The 25,907-nt window shown below is 32.5% G+C and overlaps 1 protein-coding gene across 1 annotated transcript; it reads left to right on the top strand.

Annotated features, from left to right (window-relative positions):
* On the top strand, window positions 1–25,306 carry LOC126885834 (uncharacterized). Its single transcript, XM_050652588.1, has 4 exons — window positions 1–194; window positions 271–1,570; window positions 1,625–1,962; window positions 24,859–25,306. The coding sequence occupies exons 1-4, from the start codon at window positions 1–3 to the stop codon at window positions 25,304–25,306; spliced, it is 2,280 nt and encodes a 759-aa protein (XP_050508545.1).
* Window positions 25,307–25,907: the final 601 nt, after the last annotated feature.

Genomic DNA, 25,907 nt, shown 5'->3' with positions numbered 1-25,907 from the left:
ATGCAGTGTTATATTTGTGATGTTCGCGTTCGTGCTAGAGGTTTTCGTCGAGTTGAGAACTTAGATAATCTTCCACCAAGATTTCAGGAGATTGCATTGGGTCGCCGCATGAACAACAATCTACCGGAAGCCAATTTTGATATTGGGATTGTGATTCACATAAACTGCTACAGATACATCATTGAAAAAATTGGGTAATGATGATAATGTGAATGCTTGTAGATTCAAGTGTGTATTACAAAGAAATAATTTATGTTTTGTATGTGATAGAGCTAGAAATCTTGAACGTTTGTCATTAGAAGCTAGAGAAGATATCTACATGAAACGAGAGATTTTTGTAGGAAAGGGTGCTTTATGTTGCAGTGATCAGATAAATGATGACAGTATGCTAGATCATAATATAATAGAGAATTTGCGTGGTAATATGCGTAATGTTAACTTAAGTCCGAAAGAAGTTTCAGAGTGGTTTCAAGCGTTACGTCTGACAGCAATTGAAAATACTACTAATCGTTTCGAGACAGACACGGGTATTCAAGAGGACGACTTCAAAGCATTGACAAACTTAAGCAAAAATAATTTTCAAGATCTTTATACTTATTGCGATGAGGTCGTAGTTTATGATAGAACTAGAGTTATTACTAAAAAGGATTTAGTTACATTTCTTATGAAATTAAAATACAATTTAAGTGATGATTTATTAAAAGTTTTGTGCTCATATTCTAGCAGATCCAACGTTAGTCTGACAGTAACTGCAGTACGTACAAGTCTTTGTCAACGATTTGTTAGAGAAAATCTGGGTTTAGAAGCAATTGGTCGCCAAGAACTTATTAGAACCCATGTTACAGATTTTGCTAACTCTTTGTACAATCCGAATCCTGACAATCCTCAAGCCATTATTTACATAGATGGAACCTATCTCAAAATTCCCAAATCGTCTAATTTTCGAAGTCTTCGCCAAACTTACTATCTACATAAGGGTTATCATTTAATCAAACCTGTTTTAATAGTCGGACCTGACGGATATATTTTGGACGTACAAGGCCCCTATTTTTCTGATTCAAGAAATAACGATGCTGCAATTTTACAACATCACCTTGAAGATGAGGAACAAGACGAAGTAAATAACTTGCGTAACTGGCTGCAACCAAATGATATTGTAATTGTAGATAGAGGCTATCGTGATTCTATTCATTTATTAAATTATTTAGGCCTAGAATGTCATATGCCACCACTTCTACCAAGAGGACAAAGACAGTTGTCTACTGAAAATGCTAATAAAGCGCGATTAATTACTAAAACAATATGGATAGTTGAAGCTCGGAATGGACATTTAAAAAGTATTTTTAAATTGTTTTGTGGATTAATACCGGTCCATCATGTGCCTAATATTAGAATGTTTTTAAAAATTGGGTGCAGTTTAATTAATAAATATTTTCCACCTATTCAAATGCAAGGAGCAACTGCAGAATTGGCAGAAACAATGCAGGAATTGGCTGCATATGAAAATGTCGTAAAAGCTCGTGTTGAAGTTGACCTTTTGGACTTGAAACGTATTCAAGACGATGCATGGGTGAATTTAGATGAACTTATTTAACCAGAATTTCCCATTTTGTCGTTACAACAGATTAGAGATTTGACTATTGGAATCTACCAAGTAAAACTTGCACCTAGTTACATTCAAGATAAATTACCGAGAGAAAACATTGAACATTTTACATTTCAAGCACTTTTAGAAGAACAGGGTCTTCTTAGAGCTCGTGTTTACTCTAGATTTCGTCAGGCGACTAAACATCAATTATGGATAGCTTTTCAACCACTCCATCTAGAAAATGACGGTGACAATATACTAATCGACGGCTACTACTGCACTTGCAAAACTGGTGCACGAACTGTTGGAAGCTGTGCTCATGTTGCAAGTGTATTATGGTATCTAGGGTATGCAAGGCATGACGCAAATGTAAGGTATCCATTAACACAATTATTACATTCTGTCTTAGACGCTCCTAATAGAGACGTGCATTTGAATCAGTAATTGTTGACTTTTTGAATACCACAACTTGGTTTTCAATTTTTTTATATATATTTTTAATAATTAATGACAATATGGATTAGGCCTAATGGGGAAACCATGCAAAAAAACGCGCCTTGAATTTTACCTCAATGGTGGTGGGGAAATGAAATGCATTATTTAATCGAAATTAGTTACAGATTTTATGTATACTTACCATACATAAATAATAAAAAATGATTAGTATTGCACAACATTTACACAGACGAACCACTCACTAATGAATGCATTATTTAATCGAAATTAGTTACAGATTTTATGTATACTTCTTCTTCTTAACGTGCCCTATCAAGTCCCCTTGACGTTGGCGATTAACATGGCGAAACTGTCTCTGTCTCGAGCTATTCTAAATAGGTGTTCTGCTTTCTTTATTCCTGTCCACTCCCGGATATTCTTCAACCAAGAGGCCTGCTTTCTACCAATTCCTCTGCGTCCTTCAATTTTACCCATCATAATAAGTTGAAGAATATTATACCGGTCTCCCCTTACTACGTGTCCAAAATAGGCCATCTTTCTATATTTGATGTTATCAAGCAGCTCACGGGTAGCATTTGCTCTCTTAAGGACTGCCACATTTGTCAGCATAGCCGTCCATGGTATTTTTAGAATACGTCTGTGCAGCCACATTTCAAAGGCCTCCAAACGGTTAATGGTAGATATTTTTAATGTCCATGCTTCGACACCATACAAGAGGACTGACCAAATGTAGCATTTAATCATGCGCTTTCGAAGTTGAAGTTGCAAGGTATCATTACAGAAGAATGACCTCATTTTTAAAAATGTCGTGCGGGCTATCTCGATTCTACATTTTTTTATCTCTTTATCTGGATCTAGTTGTTCAGTAATATGGCAACCAAGATATTTAAAACTGGGTACTCTTTGAATCATATGACCATCAACATATAACCGTGAATCTTGATGGGCCAAACGGCTAAATACCATGTACTTTGTTTTTGAACAGTTTATATTTAGGCCAAACTCTCTTCCCACTCTGTCAATGGCATTTAAAAGGTGTTGTAATCCATTCATATCATCACTTAAAATAACTGTATCGTCTGCTGTATACTTACCATACATAAATAATAAAAAATTGATTAGTATTCCACAACATTTAAACAGGCGAACCACTCACCATTGATAATTTTTAACGAACGCCTATGTAATAATTAAATATTTGGCGAGAAGTAGGAAAGTATAAGTAGTTTCTCTAATCCGCTTTTAGGACCCGCTGGATTTAAGCTGCTTTGAATAGCACCCTGAGTAATAGTGATTGTATCTGACATTTTTATGAACTCCCAAAATATGATTTTGATAAACTTTAATTGCATTTTGCGCCGTAATTAATCATAATTAAGAGTTGGCGCAATGATAAGATTTGATCGTTAATTTAAAACGAATCTATTCGTATAAATTTTATTGAATTTGAGTGACATTATATTTTCCATAAGATGTGTGCGATGTCCTTTCATTAAACTACTTCACTTGATAGTGGTTCTAGCTCGACTGACAGCGCAGGTGACCTCCTTGCTATGTGCTGTCGACATCGACCGCGACTTAACTAGTAGCATCCACCGCGACCTACACCTCCACCTCGACCCACTTGTTCTGTTCTTACCCTTAGAGTGACTTCTTCTTCACATGCAAATCCACTAATGGATGTTAGCGATCATATTTTCCATTAACTCTCTGTTTCTTGCAATGGGTATCAGATATTGTATATCGTTAATCCTTGTCCATTGCCTTATGTTTCGGAGCCAGGACATTTTGCGTCCTATTCCTCTCTTGCCTTCAATTTTACCCTGGATTATAAGTTGAAGGAACTGGTATTTTTCGTTTCGCATGATGTGACCCAAATACGCCGTTTTTCTTCTCTTGATGTTTTCGAAAAGCTGGCGTTCTTGGTTGACTCTTTTAAGGACATCTACATTTGTGACTTTCGCCTTCCATGGCATCTTTAGGATACGGCGATAAAGCCACATTTCGAAGGCTTCTAATCTGTTTATATCCCTCGTTTTGAGTTTCCAGCCCTCTATGCCATGTAGCAGCACCGACGACACGTAGCATTTAGTAAACCTTAGTCTCAGTGTAAGATCGAACTCTGAACAGGTCAGTACCGTCCTGAATTTTACGAAAGCTTGTCGAGCTTGCTCAATGCGACATTTTACTTCCCTGTCCGATGCCCAGTCTTCAAAAAGCCACGTTCCCAGGTATTTAAATTTGCTCACTCTTTCAATGGACTTAGTATTCAGTGTTATGGTGGAGTTTTCAAATGTATCCAAGTTTCTGGAGATGATCATGAATTTGGTCTTTTTGGTATTATTCTCTAATCCCATTCGCTTACTGTATTCTCCGATTATAGTGACAAGTTGTTGAAGATCTGCTATGTTGTCACAAATTAAGACAGCATCATCAGCATATCGTATGTTGTTGATCAATACCCCATTCACTTTGATTCCCATCTCTGCATGTTCTAAAGACTCTTGAAATATATAATTTTAGAGTGAAATTTAGAGTGAAACCAAGAGATAAATCACAACTTGGATGTCTTATCTACGAGAAGTCGAAGAAGTCTCTTAAATCCAGGAAAATCCCGAAGGATTACCAGACGTATGATGAGGTCTATAGGGAACAGTAATAATATTAAGAAGAAAAAGAACACACAGTAATTAACTTTTTAAGATAAATGTCAAAAAATCATCATTTTGTCCAGACTTAGTAAAACTATTTCCTCCCATTTATTCTTTTTAGTACATTTTTGACGTCTGTCTTGGGAAAGTTAGAAAGAAAAAATTTATATTTAGCATATCTGTGTTTAAATTTCTTTTTTATTTGACGGTGACTTCGACATAAAAAACATATCATACAGGTAGTGCTAGTATTCTCTTATCTTTTAACCAGTTGCTCTTATTTATTTGTAGACGAAATGATTTTTCCCCCAAATGCGTAACAATATTGGGCATAATTCGTTTTTTTATTTTTTTAGCTCGTTGTCACTCTCGGCGCCGCTGATTTTCCTGATGAGTCCCATTTCCACCATAAAAATCTACAAAATACCGCGAAATATGCGCTATCAGTAGTTTTCGTTTCCCTCTGTTTTACTGAAACGTGTAAACTTTGTATTATATTGGCAAAACAAGCCGTATCAGAACAACGCATCAGTTATTATGCAGTTTTCACAAAAAAATACCTTTTGAAATGTTCTGCCATATTTTAAACTAAAACAGCGGTAGCAGGGGAGGGGGAGAATGGAAAATTTGTTTTGTTAAATACAATGACGATTGTCTCGCTCGTGATGAGTTTTATAAAATTTCAATGAAACTTTGGATGAGGTATTTTTAGAGTCTACGATAAACATATAGAATGCAACACCTACAAATACAAGACTTTGTTACTATATATTAGAGAAACCAGTTAATTATTTAAATTCAGGTAAATAGCTGAGATGGATATAGATAGGATATAATAAACCAGTCAACATATCGTTGGTATCTCCGAAGAAACTAACTTTTAATAATTTTTTAAAGAAAATAATCTGTTTCAGTTGTTGTTTACTGTATGTATATTATCTTTCCACCTTTTCGGTGGCCTTCCAACGGGTCTTCTGCTATAAGGCTTGTTGTTTTTACAGATGTTCGCTAATCTATCTGGTTTCATTCGGTTTAAATGTTCGCTCCAGGTTTTTTTCTTGTTTTTATCCACCTGTTAATATTTTGAGTTTTGCATCGTTCTCGTATACTCCTGTTGCTTTGACTGTCTCTTAATGTTATGCCCGCTATTGATCTTAATAATTTCATACTTTCTTGTATTGGTCCTTGTCTCCGCTGTATATGTTCATCACCATATTGAATAACAATGGGCTGAGCGAGTCTTCTTGGCGAATTTTTTCTTTTTAGTTCTATGCGTTCTGTTTCTCCTGTTGACATTATAACTCTGGTCTTGTTGTTCGTGTTAATTTCATTAATTAGCCTTATTATCTCATGATCTATTTGTTCAGCTTGTAATAAATGTAAGATGTAATTTTGCCTCACCCTGTTAAAAGCACTTTTTAAATCTACAAAGCGCATGCATGCTGATTTTCCATATTCAATAGACTTTTCTACTATTTGTCTGATAATAAAAATTGCGTCTATTGTACTGCGGTTCTTCCGGAAGCCTTGTTGTTCATCTGCCATGTTCACTTTTTTCTCGATTTTATCTTTTATGACTGCCGTCAACAATTTTAATGTACTGTTCATTAGACTAATGCCTCTATAATTTTCAGGATTTTTTGAGTTTACCATTTTAAGTATCGGTAGCATGAGACTTTTAGGAGCCATTTGAGTAATGTTCCTCCTCCATATTTTAGCAGTTTATTGTTTACCTTATCAGAACCAGGGTGCTTTTCTATTTTTTAATTTTTTTATTCGTTCTTTTAGCTCTTCTTTTGATATTAGGACTCTATCGTGAGTTTCGTTAATGTTTCTTTCTCTGTTCTCTTCTTCTCCTTCTCCATATAATTTCGCAAAATGCTCAGTGAATTGTTCTTCCGTAATGTTATCCATCCGTACAAATTCATTCATTTCTGTTTTTTGTCTCCTTATCATCTTCCACACCTTTTTCTGGGATCCATAGAGGTCGTATTCCATATCTTTGGTAAATTTCTCCCAGTGTTCTTTTTTGATGTTATCTATTTCTTGGTTTACTCTATTCCTGGTTCTCACGTAGTCTTCTCCTGCCTCCGGTGTCTTCACTCTTTTGTATCTTAGAAAAGCTTGTTTCTTTTGATTTTGTTTCTTGGACAAATGCAATCACCGTTCCTTTCAGCAGCGGAGGTTTTAGGTCTTGTAACTCTATCTACATGCATCGAATAGTTTACACCAGTTATAATATAGCTACTAACTATACACCAGTATAGTTAGCAGCTATATTTAGGGCAAAGTATTTGCATTTTGCCAGACACCATCTGCGCAAATTTGTCCCTGATGATGGTTGAAATGTCATTAGCGTATCCTAGGCAGTAAAAGTCTTTTGTGGACAGATTTTTGAGAAGATCATCTACGAAAGTTGTCCAATGTAGAAGTGACAGAACTCCTTGACCTGGTAGCTGGTAGAAGACGGGTAACATCTACCGCAGAAACAGACGAGCCACTCTGCACTCTGTTTCTGGGGGCTAATCGGATGGCCAACGCAGATAGAGACCGAGTGATTGTTAATATCAGCAATCCTCCACAAACGGTTTTGATCAAATGATAGGTGATAGGGCGCAACTTTGTCCTGGTGTTTATAAATCAGCCCCGAAGGCAGAGGAACCAAGCATAAACCACCTGATCATATTGATCTAAGAAAACAAAAAATGAAACGTCTTTCCGTTTTCAATTTTTTTTAAAAATATCCTCTATAACTATTGCGATGTCTCTATATAGCCCGATCAAAGAACAATCTGACCCCAAAAAAAAATAAAAGAAGGATGAAAATTTGGGAGTAGGTAGTTGAAATTGTCTATTATTATATAAGAAAAAGTTTACAATTCTACATCCCCTCCATTTTACATAAATGGAGGGGAATACCCCCCCTCGAAGATGACAAAAATACACAATAAGGCCGGAATTGGATAAAATGGCTAATTCTAAACAACTTTTCTTCTATAGTTCTAGAGTTTTTTCACTAAATCAATACTTTTCAAGTTTATTGCGAGTGAATATGTTCATGTTTAACAAAATAAAACATGTTTTTGGACGGATTTTCGGAGATAACTCAAAAAGTAAGTATTTTAGCGAAAAAAATATTCTTAGCAAAAATATAGCCCATAAAAAATTGAAAAAAATGGTGTATACATGAGGCCTGTAGACCCAGTAGAAGCAGAGTTGCATCTAATGAAAAGTAGGTTCTTCTTCGTCAAATTCCAAATCGAATATTTCAATATGAAATAACCCAAAAACGGAGCACTTTTAGGGGAAAATTTATTTTAACTCTTTTAAAGTGTTTAAAAAAGGTTTATTTTTGTTTTAAAAAAAAAACTTGTAATATTAAAAGTAAGTGAATTACGCTCAAAATATTGTTGGTCCCTTTTATTTTTTTGGTAAAAAAATCGCGAAAATCACCCCCTAATTAGCAACACATATAAATTTTAATATTACCACTTCACAAGTTATTTTGTCTATGTATTATTTATATGATCTGCAAGTTTCATCGGTTCAAAGTGCTTCGTTTTGAAAAAGCTGTAGTTAAAATGGCTTGAACGAGTAACTAATCACGAGTTTAGGCAAATTTTGAATAGCCATAGCATAAGCAATTTTTGTCTAACAAGAAAACAAAAATCAAAAATATTCAGAAAAGCAAAACGTACATTTTATTACTCTTTGAGATTTTTGGTATTCCTAATTTTGTTTTAAGTTAATTCCACATACAATTACGATTTTTTTCAAAATAAAAAAAAATGTTTTATTTTAAACCCAATTTTTTTCAAAACTGAGCACTTTGAACCAGTGAAACTTATAGATAATATAAACAATACATAATAGGCTATTGATTATATTCAAAATAAGATAGCTAAAAGGAACTACAACGCTAACGGGGTTTTATTATTTCATATGGTCAATGGACATCTATATATGAAAAAACCGCGGAGTGCTACCATTTAAAGGGGTGCGTTTTAGAGAAATGGGTGAATTAGTCCCTGGGCACAGGTTACATTAGGGTGAGTTCTATGCACTTTTGGTATAAACATACCTACATAAAAATTGTCCCTGGTTAAATTTCCTATCTAAATATTGCTTTTTAAAGTCATTGATACTTTTTTTTACAAAAATATATTCAAAAGAAAAAGCACAAAGAAACCCAAAAGAAAGAAATTTTGTTTTTTGTCCCATAACTTTTGTCCACGAGGATATAGGTATAGACATAGCTTTACAGAAAAAAAATCTACATATTTCTTCTTTAAAATGTTGTATAGTAGAGGTAATTAGGATTTATAGTTTTCGAAATATCATTTTTCAAAGTTCGCCACTCACAGCAATTTTGGGTAATTTTCCTTGTAATTTCGCAAATATTGTTCTGTAACTTTTTTCCACGTAACTTTAGGTATATGAAATGGTACACGTAATAGAAATAGAAATCAATTAGCTTTAAAATGGTCTACTGTCTAACGTTGTACGACTTTTTTTAAAGAGATTATGGTTTTTCAAAATTTTATACTTTTAACGATTTTTTATAATATAATATAAAAATAAAATTATATTATTATATGATATATTGTATATTATATAATATTATATTATATATAGTATATATAATATAATATAATATTATATTATATAATATATAATACCTAATATAAAAAATATTATTTTTTACATTTTTTACGATTATTTTTGAAATTTCTCATTATAACTTTTTTTCTTCTACATTTAGGTATATATTATATTATATAATAAAAAAGCTTATTTTGTTTACTTTAAAATTTTGTATTACAAAAAATTCGAGGATTATTTTTGAATAAGATATTATTTTTCAAAATGTAATAAGTACTTGCAACGATTTTTGATTTTAGGATTATTTTTTAAATTTCTCATTATAACTTTTTTTTTCTTGTACATGAATATACTATATATTGCTGAATAAAGAGGGCTTACTTTCTGTTCTTTAAAATGGTGTATCATCTATATTTAAATAATGGAAACCGAGTGATTCTTTGATATTTTTTTACTTGTATTATTTAAAATTATTTCTTTTACAAAAATTACATAAACATTAGTCTTAGAAAACATCACTTTAGTTAAAATTATTTAAACGTTGACATTTAAAAAATTTCAAAATCAAAGTCCATCTCTTCGTTAGCATTAGCTTCAATATCTTCCTCTGACACCTCAGTTATCTTAGAGTCCCAAAATTAGTACCCATACACTAAGAATATTTAAAAACTAATTCCTATCTTCCTACAACCGCAGTTTTTTGTACATCCTTTGGTACATTTACATGCTATTTTTTCAAGCAAAGCTTGTGGTGCAGGAACTATGACAGTAAATATTGGAATTAATCAATATTTTGAAGTTTGCCTGGCCGAGTCAAGTGGATCCAAAGTATTACCTATAAAAAATAAGATTCAATCATAACACACAATCACATAAAAAAGTTATAAGGAGAAATTTAAAAAATAATCCTAAAATCAAAAATCGTTGCAAGTACTTATTACTTTTTGAAAAAGCATATCTTATTCAAAAATAATCCTAGAATTTTTTATAATACACCATTTTAAAGTAAACAGAATAAGCTTTCCTTTTTATTATATAATATATACCTAAATGTAGAAGAAAAAAAGTTATAATGGGAAATTTAAAAAATAATCGTAAAAAATATAAAAACTTGTTAAAAGTATAAAATCTTGAAAAAGATAACCTCTTTAAAAGAAGTCGTACAACATTATACAGTAGAACATTTTAAAGGTAATTGATTTCTATTCCTCTTACATGTACCATTGCATCTGCCTAAAGTTGCGTAGAAAAAAGTTACAGAAAAATATTTGCGAAATAACAAGGAAAATTGCCCAAAATTGCTGTGAGTGGCGAACTTTGAAAAATCATATTGCGAAAACTGTAAATCCTAACGACCTCTACTAAGCATCATTTTAAAGAGAAAATATGTAAGTTTTTGTTCTGTGAAGCAATGTCTATACCTATATCCCCGTGGACAAAAGTTATGGGACAAAAAACAAAATTTCTTTCTTTTGGGTTTCTTTGGGCTTTTTCTTTTGAATATATTTTTGTAAAAAAAAGTATCTTTGACTTTAAAAAGTTATATTTAGATAGGAAATTTAACCAGGTACAATTTTTATGTAGACGTGTTTGTACCAAAAGTGCATAGAACTCACCCTAATGTAACCTGTGCCCAGGGACTAATTCACCCATTTCTCAAAAACGCACCCCTTTAAATGGTAGCACTCCGCGGTTTTTTCATATATAGAGATTCATTTACTATATGAAGTAATAAAACCCCGTTAACGTTGTAGTTCCTTTCTATAGTACATAATCAATAGCCTATAAGTAAAGTAACTTGTAAAGCGGTAACGATTAATTTTATTTGAGAAGCTAATGAAGGGGTGATTTTCGCCATTTTTTTACCAAAAAATAAAAGAGACCAACAATATTTTGAGCGTAACTCACTTACTTTTAATGTTAGAAGTTTTTTTAAAAAACAAAAATAAACCTTTTTTTAAATACTTTAAAAAAGTTGTAATGAATTTTTTCCGAAAAGTGCTCCGTTTTTTGGTTATTTCACATTGAAATATTCGATTTGGAATTTGACGAAGAAGAACCTACATTTCATTAGCTGCAACTCTGCTTCTACTGAGTCTGCAGACCTCACGCATACACCATTTTTTTCAATTTTTTAAAAGCTATATTTTTACTAAGAATATTATTCTCGCTAAAATACTTACTTTTGAGTTATCTCCGAAAAACCGTCCAAAAAAATTTTTTTTTGGTTAAAAATTAACACATTCACTCGCAAATAACTCGAAAAGTATTGACTTTTGACCTATTTGAACTATTGAGTAAAAAAACTCTATAGAACAAAAGTTACTTAGAATTAGTCATTTTATCCAATTCCTGACTTATTTTGAACGTATATTTTTTCACCCCCGAGGAAAAATTTTTTACCCCGTATTTTCCAATTTTTGTAAACAATTTCAACTAGGTACCTATTTCCAAATTTTCATCCTTCCTTTATTTTTTTGGAGGTTTTCGTAAAATTTTGCGTTCCCTGATCGGGCTAATAATTGGTAAACATTTTTGTAATCTTAAAAAAAAGAGTATCTATAGACGTAAGTTTTATCCTGAGTTGATTGTTAATGGTATTAATAAAAACATTAAAATTTACGTTTAATGTAATAATGTATCAAAAAGAGCAAAAGAGAAAGTATTATTTAAAGAAAAAAGAGTGGTAAAAACGACTGAAAAAGTGGACATGTTATGATAAATTTAAAATACTTATACACTCATATTAGTCTAAGAGCTAGTGAACCCTTCGACTAACGGTCGTCCTGTAAGGCTAAAAATTTTTCTAGTGATAATTCATAGCACACCAAGGCTAAAAACCGTGACCTGGCAGGCCTCAGCGGTGCACGTGTATCTACCAGGTGAATCGAAAAGTGCAAATTTAGGGGGTAAAATAAACTTTCTCCTGTAAGGTTTAAATTTAAGTATGTGTTTGAGTAAGTCATTCAGAAGAAATGTTTACAATGACAGGCGATTCTGAAGAGCATAAGACCTTGCCAGGCGAGGGGAAAGATTAGGGGTTTTTCCTAAAATTATTCTTTTTGCATCGAACAATTTTTTTAGATTTTTTGAATCATTTCAAACAGAAGACGTCTTTAGTGATTTTTCTTATAAGTTAATAGTTTTTGTTATATGAGCGATTGAAAATTTTGAAAATTGAGAAATAGGCCATTTTTAACCCTAAATCGGATATTTATCTAAAAATTTTAATGTTGCCAAGGTACGTAGATATTCTTTAAACATTGATTGATGAAATCACGAAGAGTTTTTTGCAAAAAAATATCGAAAACCTCTTTGTTTTTTTAATTGCTAATCAAGCGTGTGCGACACTGTAGTAGAAGTGAGGACGTTTGACTTTGCATACATTCATTATCTCCAGAATGGGCAAATTTCAAGAGAAATCCTCAGACATGTCGATTTTTATTTTTAAATTAGGACTTTTTGGCATATATATAATACTAGTAACGTCATCCATCTGGGCGCGATGACGTAATCGATGACTTTTTAAATAAGAGTAGGGGTTGTGTGATAGCTCATTTGAAAGGTTATTTAATTCTCTATTCAGTAATATAAACATTAACATAATTATTGATACAGGGTGTACAAAAAATTTTTTTTTCTATTTGTCAATTTTAATCAAAGTTAATTTAATAAAAAAAATTTTTTGTACACCCTGTATAAATAATTATGTTAATGTTTATATTAGTGAACAGAAAATTCAATAACCTTTCAAATGAGCTATCACACAACCCCTACTCTCATTTAAAAAAATCATCGATTACGTCATCACGCTCAGATGGATGACGTCACTAGTATTATATATACGCCAAAAAGTCCTAATTTAAAAATAAAAATCGACCTATCTGAGGATTTCTCTTGAAATTTGCCCATTCTTGAGATAATGAATTTATGCAAACTCAAACGTCCTCACTTATACTACAGTGTCGCACCTGCTTGATTAGCAATTAAAAAAACAAAGGGGTTTTCGATATTTTATTGCAAAAAACTCTTCGGGATTTCATCAATCAATGTTTAAAGAATATCTACGTATCTTGGCAACATTGAAATTTGTAGATAAATGTCCGATTTAGGGTTAAATATGGCCGATTTCGCAATTTTCAAAATTTTCAATCGCTTGTACATATAACAAAAACTATTAACTTAAGAGAAAAATCAATAAAAACGTTTTCTGTTTGGAATGGTTCAAAAAATCAAAAAAAATTTTTTTCGATGCAAAAAGAATAATTTTAGGAAAAACCCCTAATCTTTCCCCTCGCCTGGCAAGGTCTTATGCTTTTCAGAATCGCCTGTCATTGTACACATTTCTTCTGAATGAGTTACTCAAACACATACTTAAATTTAAACCTTACAGGAGAAAGTTTATTTTACCCCCTAAATTTGCACTTTTCGATTCACCTGGTAGATACACGTGCACCGCTGAGGCCTGCCAGGTCATGGTTTTTAGCCTTGGTGTGCTATGAATTATCACTAGAAAAATTTCTAGCCTTACAGGAGGACCGTTAGTCGGAGGGTTCACTAGCTCTTAGACTAATAGCAACACAGCTCGATATGAAAAAGTTTTCTAAGTAACTTAAAGTGAGTTTATGGAATTTACTTTAGTAGCTCTAGGGAGCCGATATGTAGCTCTATTTAATTTTTCAAATAATTTACAACTAAAACAGCATTCTTAGTTCCAGAACTCGATTCTAAATTGCATGCAATATTTCTTCTTGCACTTTAAACCGGGAAAACGGGATAGACCGGGATGTATATACAAAGTACGGACTAAAATAATACGAGTATAACCAAATAATCTCCGGCAACGCTCTTAACTCGCCTGGAAATTTTCCAGGAATGGGAAACCAAGCAAAACTTGGATTTATCCACTTTAGTTCATTTTCTAAAAATAATACCCGAGTCTCTGGGAACACCTGGGTTCTTTTTCTCCTTATCCCGAAAGAATATCTCTAAGGGCCGCTTCCCGAATACTACTTTACTTATTTGTCGGCTTTATTACAACTTCTTGCGAACTTTTCGATGAAAATTTTTGTTTAATTTTAACATTTCCAGACTGGATTAATAACATAGAACTACACTTTAAAAGTTTATCTCTATTGACGTTCGGAGACAGCGATTTGGCTATGTGTTTAACTAGAAATGTAAATCGTTTTCAAAATTGAGAATGGTTTCCCAAGTGGAAATCGAAACAAACAAGCATGTCAAAACAAACTATTTTAAACTGAAATTGTTGTTAATTTTTAATAAAAAATAGCTTCAGAATCACCTATAGGTACCTTTTTTAAGTCTGGGTTCCAATGCTGAAAATCACGCCCTACCCCCCCCCCCCATGTATATTATTTAAATTACTTCCAACAATGATACTTATAATATTTGGCATTGTGTGTATCTGTGTGTGTGTTTAGATGTATGACCTTGGTTTGAACCAATTGGCCAGCTCAATTTTTTTTATTATCTTTTTCATGGACACAATTTCCTAATTTTAACTGATATACATTATATTTTAATAAATACATTCATATATTACATACATTACATTAAAAATACATACTAATATTAAAGACTATTACTAAATAGTTACACTAAACAACTAATGGATATTAAAATATTATTATTTTTTTTTTCAGCGTTAAGACCTAAACCCGATTCAACACCTCGGAGATTTAGGTCTTCTTTATGATTTTTTTTTGTTTTTTTTTGTTATTTTTTTTGTATTTTTTTTTCGTTTTTGATTTATTATTTTTTAATATTTATTTCTTTTTCTTGATCTTTTTTATTCTTTTTTTATTAATTGATGGATTCGACCGTTTTTATTGTTTTTTAGGCATACATCATCTGCGTATTCAAGATCTTATGATTGTTCAAAGGTATTCCAGTGTATTCCAGTTTTACCTTGCTGCCTTTTCTCATGAGCCAGTCCATGACAATAATAAACAGAGTGGGATACAGTATACAACTCTGTTTTATACCGTTGTTAATATCGATTGGTTGTATTAAATTCCCGTCGTGTAATACTTTTGCTGTGGTGTTTTCACAACTTTATCATTCTTAAGAATTTGTCTGGTATCTATCCCATAACTTTCTACTATTTTCCAGAATTTTTTTCTCTGTAGGATATCGAACGTCTTCCTAAAATCAATGAAGTTTAGATATAGTTGACTTTGCCATTCCACTGGCTCGATGATCATTCTGAGCATGCAGATCTGGGTCTGTACAATGACATGACTTATTTGCTAGGGAGCCAGCTTGATTTGGTCTTAATTTTTGGTCCATTTTATTTTTCATTGAGAATCGATATTATTTTGATTTTGGCAGCTAATCTGGAAAGCTCAACGTAGGTGGCGCTCGTGTAGTTGGAGGTCACGTCAACTTACGTCAACACTTCAAATAAATCTATTTTCAAGTAAATATTGCATATTTGTTTCGCTGTTTGAATTAAACTCGAGAAAATAAAATCCCTTAATGTTGTGCTATGCATTTGTGCTTATCGAGAACATCAGGACACAGGTCTCTCAAAGATATTCTGAAGAGAAAAAAATGGATTGTAGCAATAAGAAGGGATAAATATGTGCCGACTATAAACGCACGTATCTGCAATAAACATTTTGTTCAAACAGATTACGTATTGCCCCTAGATTCGACTATAAAAAATAGAATACTTCACTATAAAATTCAGATCAAAATTTATTATAAACGCAAGGATTCAGATATATGCAATTTTATATACATTCACACTGTTGCCACATCTACAATCGCTTTTTATGGAGTGAACATATAAAAAAATTTATATTTGAAGCGATAATAATAATATGTATAGAAAAATGTGAAATAATAATTTTAAATAATTCTCAAGTTCTCAATATTTTCTAGGGACTAAAACATAACCTGACCAAACCTAACCTAGCGTCATCGAAAATAATATAAAAAAGTTAATAATTGAATTTTAGTGACATATTATCTTTAAAATATGCTTTAAAATGACTAAAACATATCCTGATCAAACCTAACCTAATCGAAAATAATATAAACAAGTTAATAATTGAAAATTAAAGTGACCTATTAGGTACCATTCAAATATTCTTTAGTGACTAAAACATAACCTGATCAAACCTAACCCTAAATTTTTCTAATTTCATCTTAAATTTAGTCGCTTTTCACGTAGACAAACACCCAAATGATTGTACTTAATTAAATTAACACATTCGATATTTCCAATAGGAATTATAATTTTTTTTAAACAAGACAACATTGCACAATCGACTGCGCTCAACCCATACTTAAACCAAATTTACACCAAATGCGCAACTGTCATGGCGGCCATATTTTGAAAATATCACATTTTTAAATGAGATAAACACAAAAATTAATGCTGAGCGCACTTAATTGTGAATTTTAAATTGATAAAAAAGTAAGGCAGATCGCACATATCATATTATTCACAGATGTCAGACTCGTGTGGGGAGCGAGTCAATATTAAATAAATACCCTCTTCTGAGCTATAGAAATAAAACATTGAGACGATGATTAATATAGTTTATCATTCGATAAGGGCTTCCTTTTTCCAGTAACTCTTGCATTCCTTCTCAATTCGTTTTTCAACGCACAAACAGTCTCCAAGATCAGTATATTTCTGCCATAATTTATTATTTATTAAATCGTAATAAAAAACACCATATACAATATTCACGAATAGTCAAAACGTTGAACTCCAACTACACTAGCGCCGCCAAGCGAGAGAAACGGCGTACATAGGTGCCATTGGTAGATCAAGTTACATGTATGAGTCACCTCTTTCAATTTTTTGTCAGAATATAATCAATAATACATGTTTTCTATCATTTATATCACATACTGTATGATAATTGCAAGTATTACAAGTATAACTCTATCTCATTGATTATTTTATAACCTTTTGTTTATTGTATGTTTAGTTAATTTACTCGTGTTTGCTAATAAAAACACTCCAAAATCTTATCCAAAATAAAACACATCTCCAGCTGCACAGCACATTCATATATTCTATTTATATGTTTGTGCTGACTCATCAGTTCCTAATTGAATGTCAGATATCTATGAGATTTTCCAGCTTTTCCTCAGTTTTCCACATCGGGCATCCCTCCGAGGACTAAGCAGGCCGTGATACAATTATATGGGGTTAAAAGATTTAGAGGTAATACCTGTTTTGGGCCCCTATGAGAAATCCATCTTTGATACAAAAATAAATGAAATACGTTGCTCGATCTGTTGTTTTCGTTCGGATATGTATTGTGGCAGAGATAGTAAAAACTGAAACGATGGCATAACTCCATAAATTTTTATTAAATTTATTAGTTTATCTTGAAAATTTAACCTCAATAGAACTGTTTTTTTTTATTTAAAAAAGACAAAGTCGCATCCACCCGAAGGTTATTAGCGACGTTTCTGTAATATTTCTAACAATATTAAATCAAAAATTGGTAAAAACTAATTACAATCTGTAAACAATTAAACCTTTGGAGCAATAATTGGATTCCACGCACTAACACTTTATTTTTGGAATGAACTTTCAGATCGCTAGCGACACTCCGACACTCTCTTTCTGATACATCATTAGTGATAACGTTACGCGCACTATAGTATTCTGCTTGTTTATATTTCCTTCTATGCCTACGTGGGATGGTATCCACAGGAAGTGCATTCTTCTGAAACTTTCTTGAGCTTCCATTAGTTCGGCCTTGATTCTTTTCTCAATGGGGTGTTTATGGTATATATTTTGCATAGCTTTAACTATGCTAATAGAGTCAGAAAGGACTAGATAACAAGGGAGGTTTTTAATATTTACACGTTTGATGGCTTTAAACAAACCAAAGAGCTCTGCAGTATAGATGCTGGAATTTAGAGAAAGACGTTGGAGCATAGCAAGGCGATGGAAAAATCCATCAATATTCTTTTGAAGTAGAAACTTGAATCTTAATGTTGACTTAATTGAGATGTGCCACTTTCCCAGTCCGATGCCTCACTACCAAGGTGTTTATAAATGTTTTTCCTTAAGGACGTGAATTTGCGTTTTATAGACCTCTCCATTAAATTGAGGTAAACTTCAGAGAACATATCGGTCAAGGCTGATAGGTCTGTGGTATATTCTTGAATCGTGTCTATAGGATCTGTTGATCCCGTGATATTCGTTAGGAGCATGTTAAGTTGATCAAAGTTTAGAGGGAAAGGTAGATGGTGATTTTCTATGAAGTTTTTGGCAGGGTCAAGTAAGAGAGAAAATGAGCGTTCAGAAGTGCTTGCTGAACTAATTTTAGCTTTTTTAGATTTTGCTTGGACTTTAGGTGGTGGAAAAATGTTACGTTCTTTTGAAGATCTGCTTCAGGTAAAAGAATGTCATCAAAGTTACGTTTTGGTTGATTATTTATGTGACTGTCCTTATTTGATGCATCTACTTTGTTCGGTATCTCCGGGACATTAGAAATAGACATTTGTTCACACTGAAAAGGGTTTGTATCATTGGGTGCTTGCGAAGATATATTTGTTGCGCTGGATACCGATGCTTCATTGTTTTGGTTGCGGTTTAGTTGAGCTAGTGGTTCGGAGCACTATGATGCAATGTGATCTGGCTTTTTGCATCTAAAGCAAACTAAACTGTCTTAAGAAATGAATATTCTATATATCGTGTTGTCAAAAACAAGAGTAAATGAATCTGGTAGTGTTAGACTGTGAGAACTGATATAGATTTGTCTTCGAAAACTAGGGATGTGATTGTACTCAGGCATAGAAGCACTAATTTTGAGGAATGTCATGGGGGAGACAGGAACTATGCCGATTTTTTGTAGCTCATTAATTAGCAATTCGTGCGGTATTGAAGGACATACGCCGGAGAGCACAAGTCGTTCCGCTGGTGTAACTAACCTTCTTGATCTGACAATTTCACCTTGTATTTCTATTTGATCATGATTATTCATAAAATCATCTACTATTTTTTTATTTGATAAATACATACATATGCGATTATTAGATAATCTAGAAGAGAAGATTATATTTTTCGGTTGAATTATATTTCCAAGTGGGATAAGGTAGTCTTGAAGTTTGGTGTTTTCTAAGGCACTAAAGATAATTGCTTGGAACTTTAAAGGAAATTGCACTCTCGACGCTGCCAAAGAGTATGACTGTGATGCGTTTATTTGACTTTGATGGTCTTGTATTGTAGAACTGTTGTGTGATTCCATGTTTGAATTCATTTCGATAAACGTTAAGTGAAAAGTAAGTCCGACCCTGTACACCTGCTAAAACAGGTATATCGGTCTTTACTAAAAGCGGTTATTTTGCTGGTAAAACTGGATTTGTTTATTGACAACAATAAAAAATAATTGCAATTTGCTGACTTTAATGCTAATTTAACTGGATATTATGTATGTAAAGAGTTTGTACACTTACAGTTTATTTCAATATATCACTGAGATTCACAGTTTATAACTTATATTAAACTTTGTTAATATTAAAAATATTCGGAGCCCACATTGAATACAACATTATAGTTATCGATGCAGGACTGGTCTCCAATAGAACTGTTTGTTTTAAATAATATAATATACTAATTTTTTAGAAATAGTCCACAATGTGTGTAATTCAAATCATATATTTTTGAAAATTCCACTTCCGGAAATCGGTTAGAAAAAAAACGATGATGTAAAAAATAACACAACGTGTATGATATTACATGACATTTAAAAATAATATGAACATTGCTTCATTCACTTCATCTACAAAAGATCTTCGGGGTCTGCCTCTCTTCCTTCTTTTACACATCTCTTCTTGTTACTCTGCAGCTTCTCCTTAGGAATTCCATCTTTGTTAATGTTGTTCTGAAGCTATTTTCTTGTGGCATTTTTATAATCATCTATTTTCAATGGAAAATAAGCCACAATTTTACAAAAAAAAAATGATTTTATTAACGTTTCGACGCCCAAGTCGGGTGTCGTTGTCAAAATCCAAAATAATACTAGATTAACATTTATATCGGCAATTCAGACAGGTATTATACATTTTAAAGTAGAAGACTTTGAAATGATATTGCCAATATTAGTGAGTTGCGTTCCTGGAACGACTTTACTAAAAGATAGTTCATTCGATTACATGAAATCAACCTTAACTCAAGAATATCCGCCACAAAAAATCATGTCTTTAAAAAGACAACCAAATGCAACGGTGGCAGTAAAATTCTCGCGCTAGAGATTCCATAGCAAATCACGAGGGAAAACCAGGAAAAAACCTCGTGATACTATCCCGTCATCGTAAGTATTTGGGCTTACATTTAGTTTACTCTCAAAACTAATACCAAATTCTGACTTTAATATAATATGTATATGTTATAGTCAAAGCCCGAATTTCAGGCACTCCTAGGTTTAACTAGGCAATCCTCAAGTCTGACTGACGGTCTTAGTCAAAGCCCGAAATAAATTACAGTTTCGGCCTTTGACTAGTCAAACCTAGGAGATACTAAGTTGGTCAGGCAAAGGTCGAAATTTAATGTTATGAAATCGGAGTTTGACTAGTCAAACTCCGATCAGCTATTAAAATGTCGTAATTTGTTAGACTGGGTTTAATAAAACGTATTTTTTTAATTTTAAAGTTTATTATTTTTATATTGTCGTAATTAAAATAAAAAAAAAAGTGTTTATTTTCACATGTTGAGGCATTATGGCATTAAAGAGTTGCACAATACGTTACACCTTTTACACTTATATAATTTTGACGAGCATTTCTTATTGCAGTGGCATTTTATAAAGCTTTGTCCTCCAAATTTAGAATGGTTTGTACTAATTTCTCTTAGAGACAGCTTAACATCTGGAACATCTTCAAAATTAAGAAAATTCTCTTATTTGAGTTCTTGAAAAAAGTGTGTTTATTGTTCCGTATTTAGTACCAACTCGATATAAACCGTCAATTGTTTGATCTTGTATGATACGATGATACCCAAACTATTTCTAGCATCTCCTTTGGCTCTATCACAACTGGGGTTAGGTATTGTTACAGTATTTCCGATCGAAATTGAAGCATTTTTTTTCACTTAATTGTTTCATAGCATGAGCCAGGGCATAAAAACCTTCAATCGTCTTTCCTTTATTTGAGCTGTTAATATTGTGAGGTAGGAAATTGTGTGTTGTACGTTTCCTACTCTGAATCTGTCAAAATGCGTCTGAGTTGAGAGAACTGAGTTTGATTATTATTTACACGTAATTTGGTTTGATTAAGTATATGAATTTTATTTTGGCAGAAACAGATGGAATGGGAATGTCATCGTCAACTGTGAAAGAAGACTGTGCAATTAGAGAAAAAAACTAAGGATCACCATAATACTAACGGAGCCCCTGGACCGTCGTCTCTAGGAGAGGAAGAAAGTTGTCAAACAATTCAGATTACTTCTATAGATGTGGTTTGTTGTATTTACCAAAAAGAGAGCTCTGACGCACATACGTGCATAATTTGTAATCAGGTTGTGCATGTTGTGTGCGCTGACATCACACTTGGTGCATAATATAAAGGTTTGGAAAGAAAAGTTACATGCATGCGTTGTGCCAGACAGAAAAGGTCCAATAACGCGAAGGTCTTCATCCCAGGCTTATTCTATGAAATAATTAAGTGAAAAAAATTCCTCCAATTTCGATCGAAAAAACTGTAACAATATCTATCCCCACCTTTGATAGAGCCAAAGGAGTTGCTTAAAATATTTTGGGTATCATACAAGATAAAACAATTGATGGTTTATATAGAGTTGGTACGAAATACCGAACAATGAATACACTTTTTTCAAGAACTCAAATAAGAGAATGCAAAGAGAATTTTTTTAAATTCGAAGATGTTCCAGATAGTCCTGTCACCAGGGGGGGGGTACAACGGCCTCCTTTATTCAGATGGACTTACCCAAGTTTTTTTTTTATGTATTTTCACCCGTAGAACACGAATTTTTTGGGTAACAGTTGATCCGTATGTCGATAAGGTTATTATAAGCAAAGAACTTGAGGAATTACATAACAGCTATTTCTCGCAAAACAAAACATTTTTTTTTGTATTCTTTGAGTAATTCTAAGCAAAAAATGTATTTACAAATTTTTTCGTAGGATGCATAGTTTTCGAGATAAATGCAGTTGAACTTAAAAAAACCGAATAATTGCAATTTTTGAACCCGAATAACTTTGGTTAAAAAAGAAAATAGCAATTCTGCTTATCGGATTTGAAAGTTCAAGTCAAATTATATCGGTTTTGATTAGTTGCATTGCTAAAAATTTATTTTTTTACTGTTAATCAAAGCTATAAACACATAGTGTTTGAGTGATGTTTTCAATGATCTCCCATTTAAAATCGAACGAGTAGGTAGAGCAGGTAAAAGTGCAAGCGAGGCTATTTCTACGTAGCATGCGTTAAAACGCATGTATTTCCACGAGAAACACTATAAGTTTATAGCTTAATTTAACAATAAAAAAATAAATTTTTAGCAATGCAAGTAATCAAAACCGATATAATTTGGCTGGAACTTTCAAATACGGTAAGCAGAATTGCTATTTTCTTTTTTAATCAAAAGTTATTCGGGTTCAAAAATTGCAAATTTTCGATTATTTTAAAGTTCAACCGTGTTTATCTCGAAAAATATGCATCCTACGAAAAAACTTGTAAGAACATTTTGCTTAGAATGACCCAAAAAAATACAAAAAAATGTTTTGTTTTGCGAGAAATCGCTGTTATGTAATTCCTCAAGTTCTTTGTTTATAACAAACTTATCGACATCCGGATCAACTGTTACCCAAAAAATTCGTTTTCTACGGGTCAAAATACAAAAAAAAACTTGGGTAAGTCCATCTGAATAAAGGAGGCCGTTGTACCCCCCTGGCGACAGGACTAAGACGTTAAGCTGTCTCTTAAGAAAATTAGTACAAAATATTCTAAATTTGGAGGACAAGACTTTATAAAATGCCACTGGAATAAGACATGCTCTTCAAAATTATGTAACTGTAAAAGGTGTAACGTATTGTGCAACTCTAAATACCATAATGCCTTAACATGTGAGAATAAACACTATTTTTTTTATTTTAATTACGACAATATAAAAATAATAAACATTAAAATTAAACAATGACGTTTTATTAAACCTAATCTAACAAATTGCGACATTTTAATAGCTGATCGGAGTTTGCCTAGTCAAACCCCGATTTCATAAAATAAAATTTCGACCTTTGCCTGACCAACTTAGTCTCTCCTAGGTTTGACTAGTCAAAGGCCGAAACTGTAATTTATTTCGGGCTTTGACTAAGACCGTCAGTCAGACCTGAGGATTGCCTAGTCAAACCTAGGAATGCCTGAAATTCGGGCTTTGACTATAACATATATACTATTTTAAATTATAAATAATATTAATAATATATAGATATTATATAAATAATATTAAAATATAAAATATGTACTAACTCGATATGTTACTGACTTACTAATCGTGGTATTTTCTTTCTATTGACTTCCTCTTTTATTATGGGTAACCACATCCTACTGCATTCTACCGAGGAATTTGCGACACAATTGTTTTCATTTAGCATAATTGGACCGCCTTATGTAATAACGGATTAACCGTCAAAAATTCAAAATCGAGGTAATAGTGTTATCTTGTAGCTAGGGTGCAAATCTATGTATAAAAATATGTTTTTTGTAAAAAAATTAAAAAGAAGCGGTTTTTAAACGCCTGTATTAAGCGACATTTTTTATTTTATTAAAAAATCACACAGTAGGATTTGTAATATCGAATTAAACGCCAAGTTGATTTTAAAGAATTAAAAACTCTTACAACAAAAATTGGAATATCAAATCAAGCGCCAATAATGGTATATAATCCATTGTCATAAACAAAAATCCGCATTTTTTAAGTGTAATAACGAATCAAGCGCCGTGAATAGTCGGTTAATTCTTTATTACAAAACACAACATATTTTCTAACGTTCAAGATATCGAATTAAAAGACATCCTTTGTCAGGTAATTTTAATTTGTAAAGAAAACGACTTAAAAAGGACACATGCAATAAATGCGATTATTTCATTCATAGGAGATTCTGACTAATAGAAAGCTACAGAAATCTAAATTAAATCGATAATTTTTGATAATCTCCCGTCGTTAAGTATATTACGTCAGATGCCCTTCGTTGCTACGAAAAAATACATTCAGTGACATTAATGAAAATTAATGTTTTAAAAATTATAAAAGTGATGACTTTCAATCGTCAAATATTTATAAAAAGTGTGTGTTTAATGGTACTTACATAAATAAATTACAATAAAATTTTGGTTTTGAACAGTTTTATTCATGAAATAATCGCAACAAATTTCACTCGACCTCTGAAATTAATATAGAATTTTTGCTCTCGTGACACTTTGACATAATTTCACTCGCCTTCGGCTCGTGAAATTAAAACTGTCAAAGTGTCTCTCGGGAAAAATTCAATAATTTCAGAGCTCTTGTACAATTACTACTGATAATTTTGCAGTTAAAATTTAAAGTTCTACATCTGAGCAAGAGAAAAAACAGTTTGAGAGACTGAGAGATACTGATCAAGATGAAGCAAAAGCGGCTAGAAATCTCATGAATTCAGATCTCCAAAAAGCTAAAAATGAAGAAAATTTGGAGGTACTGACATTTGATTTGGAAAAAACCCTACCTCTACCACGCATTCCAACGAACATTGTATTTTACAAAAGGCAGCTGTGGCTTTATAACTGCGGTATACATTCAGGAAAAACTGGGCGAGGTTATTGCTATGTTTGGGCCGAAGGCACAGCAGGAAAAGGACCACAGGAAGTAGCTTCAGTTTTACTAAAATATTTGCAAGAGAAATTAACACCTCAAATAACTGAATTGATATTATGGTCTCACAGTTGCGGAGGACAAAACCGCAATATTAAAATTGTGATGCTTTTAGAATCTGTGCTTGAGCTTATACCTTCTTAAAAAAATAACGATGCGCTTTCTAGTATCAGGACACGGTTTTATGCCCAATGACTCCGAATTTGGGAACATAGAATCAGCACTAAAGCTCCAAAATCGGTTGTATACTCCAGACGATTATATAAACGTTATGAAAAATTGCCGAAAACGAAACAAATTAACGGTTCAAATGGCACAGAAAGAAGAGTTTAAAGAAGTTTGCGATATTTTACAAAATATTGTAAATAGAAAAAAGATACAAATGGGAACTCGATTAACTGGCTTCCAACTAAAGAAATACTGCTCTCGAAAGAAAATCCGTTTAAAATATATTTTAGCAAAAATCACGGCGGAAATTTTCAAGAAGTAGACATAAGTAAACGAGTCAGAAGAAATGCAAAAAGAACTACAGAATGTTTGTATTACTCCAAACTTCAAATTTTGTGGCCTAATGGAAAACCTGTCTCTATCCCAAAACTTAATGACATAATGTCATTATTGGAACTTATTCCATTGGATGCTAAAGAATTCTATGAAAATATCGTAGGGAACGAAGGCATTCAAGATGACATTGACGGCTTTAATGGATCATTGGATTTCGATATTGAAGACTTATCTTAGTGAA

Source organism: Diabrotica virgifera, chromosome 6, assembly GCF_917563875.1.
Source record: "Diabrotica virgifera virgifera chromosome 6, PGI_DIABVI_V3a".
Classification (NCBI taxonomy): domain Eukaryota; kingdom Metazoa; phylum Arthropoda; class Insecta; order Coleoptera; family Chrysomelidae; genus Diabrotica; species Diabrotica virgifera.
Note: the sequence above shows the minus strand (reverse complement) of the source record. Positions and strands in the feature narration are given on the sequence as shown.

Coding starts and splice junctions, on each gene's coding strand:
- LOC126885834 (XM_050652588.1), top strand. CDS start 1: ATGCAGTGTTATATTTGTGATGTTCGCGTTCGTGCTAGAGGTTTTCGT. Junction 1,571..1,624: donor GTATTCAAGACGATGCATGG/GTGAATTTAGAT, acceptor TCGTTACAACAG/ATTAGAGATTTGACTATTGG. Junction 1,963..24,858: donor AGGCATGACGCAAATGTAAG/GTATCCATTAAC, acceptor TAAAATTTAAAG/TTCTACATCTGAGCAAGAGA.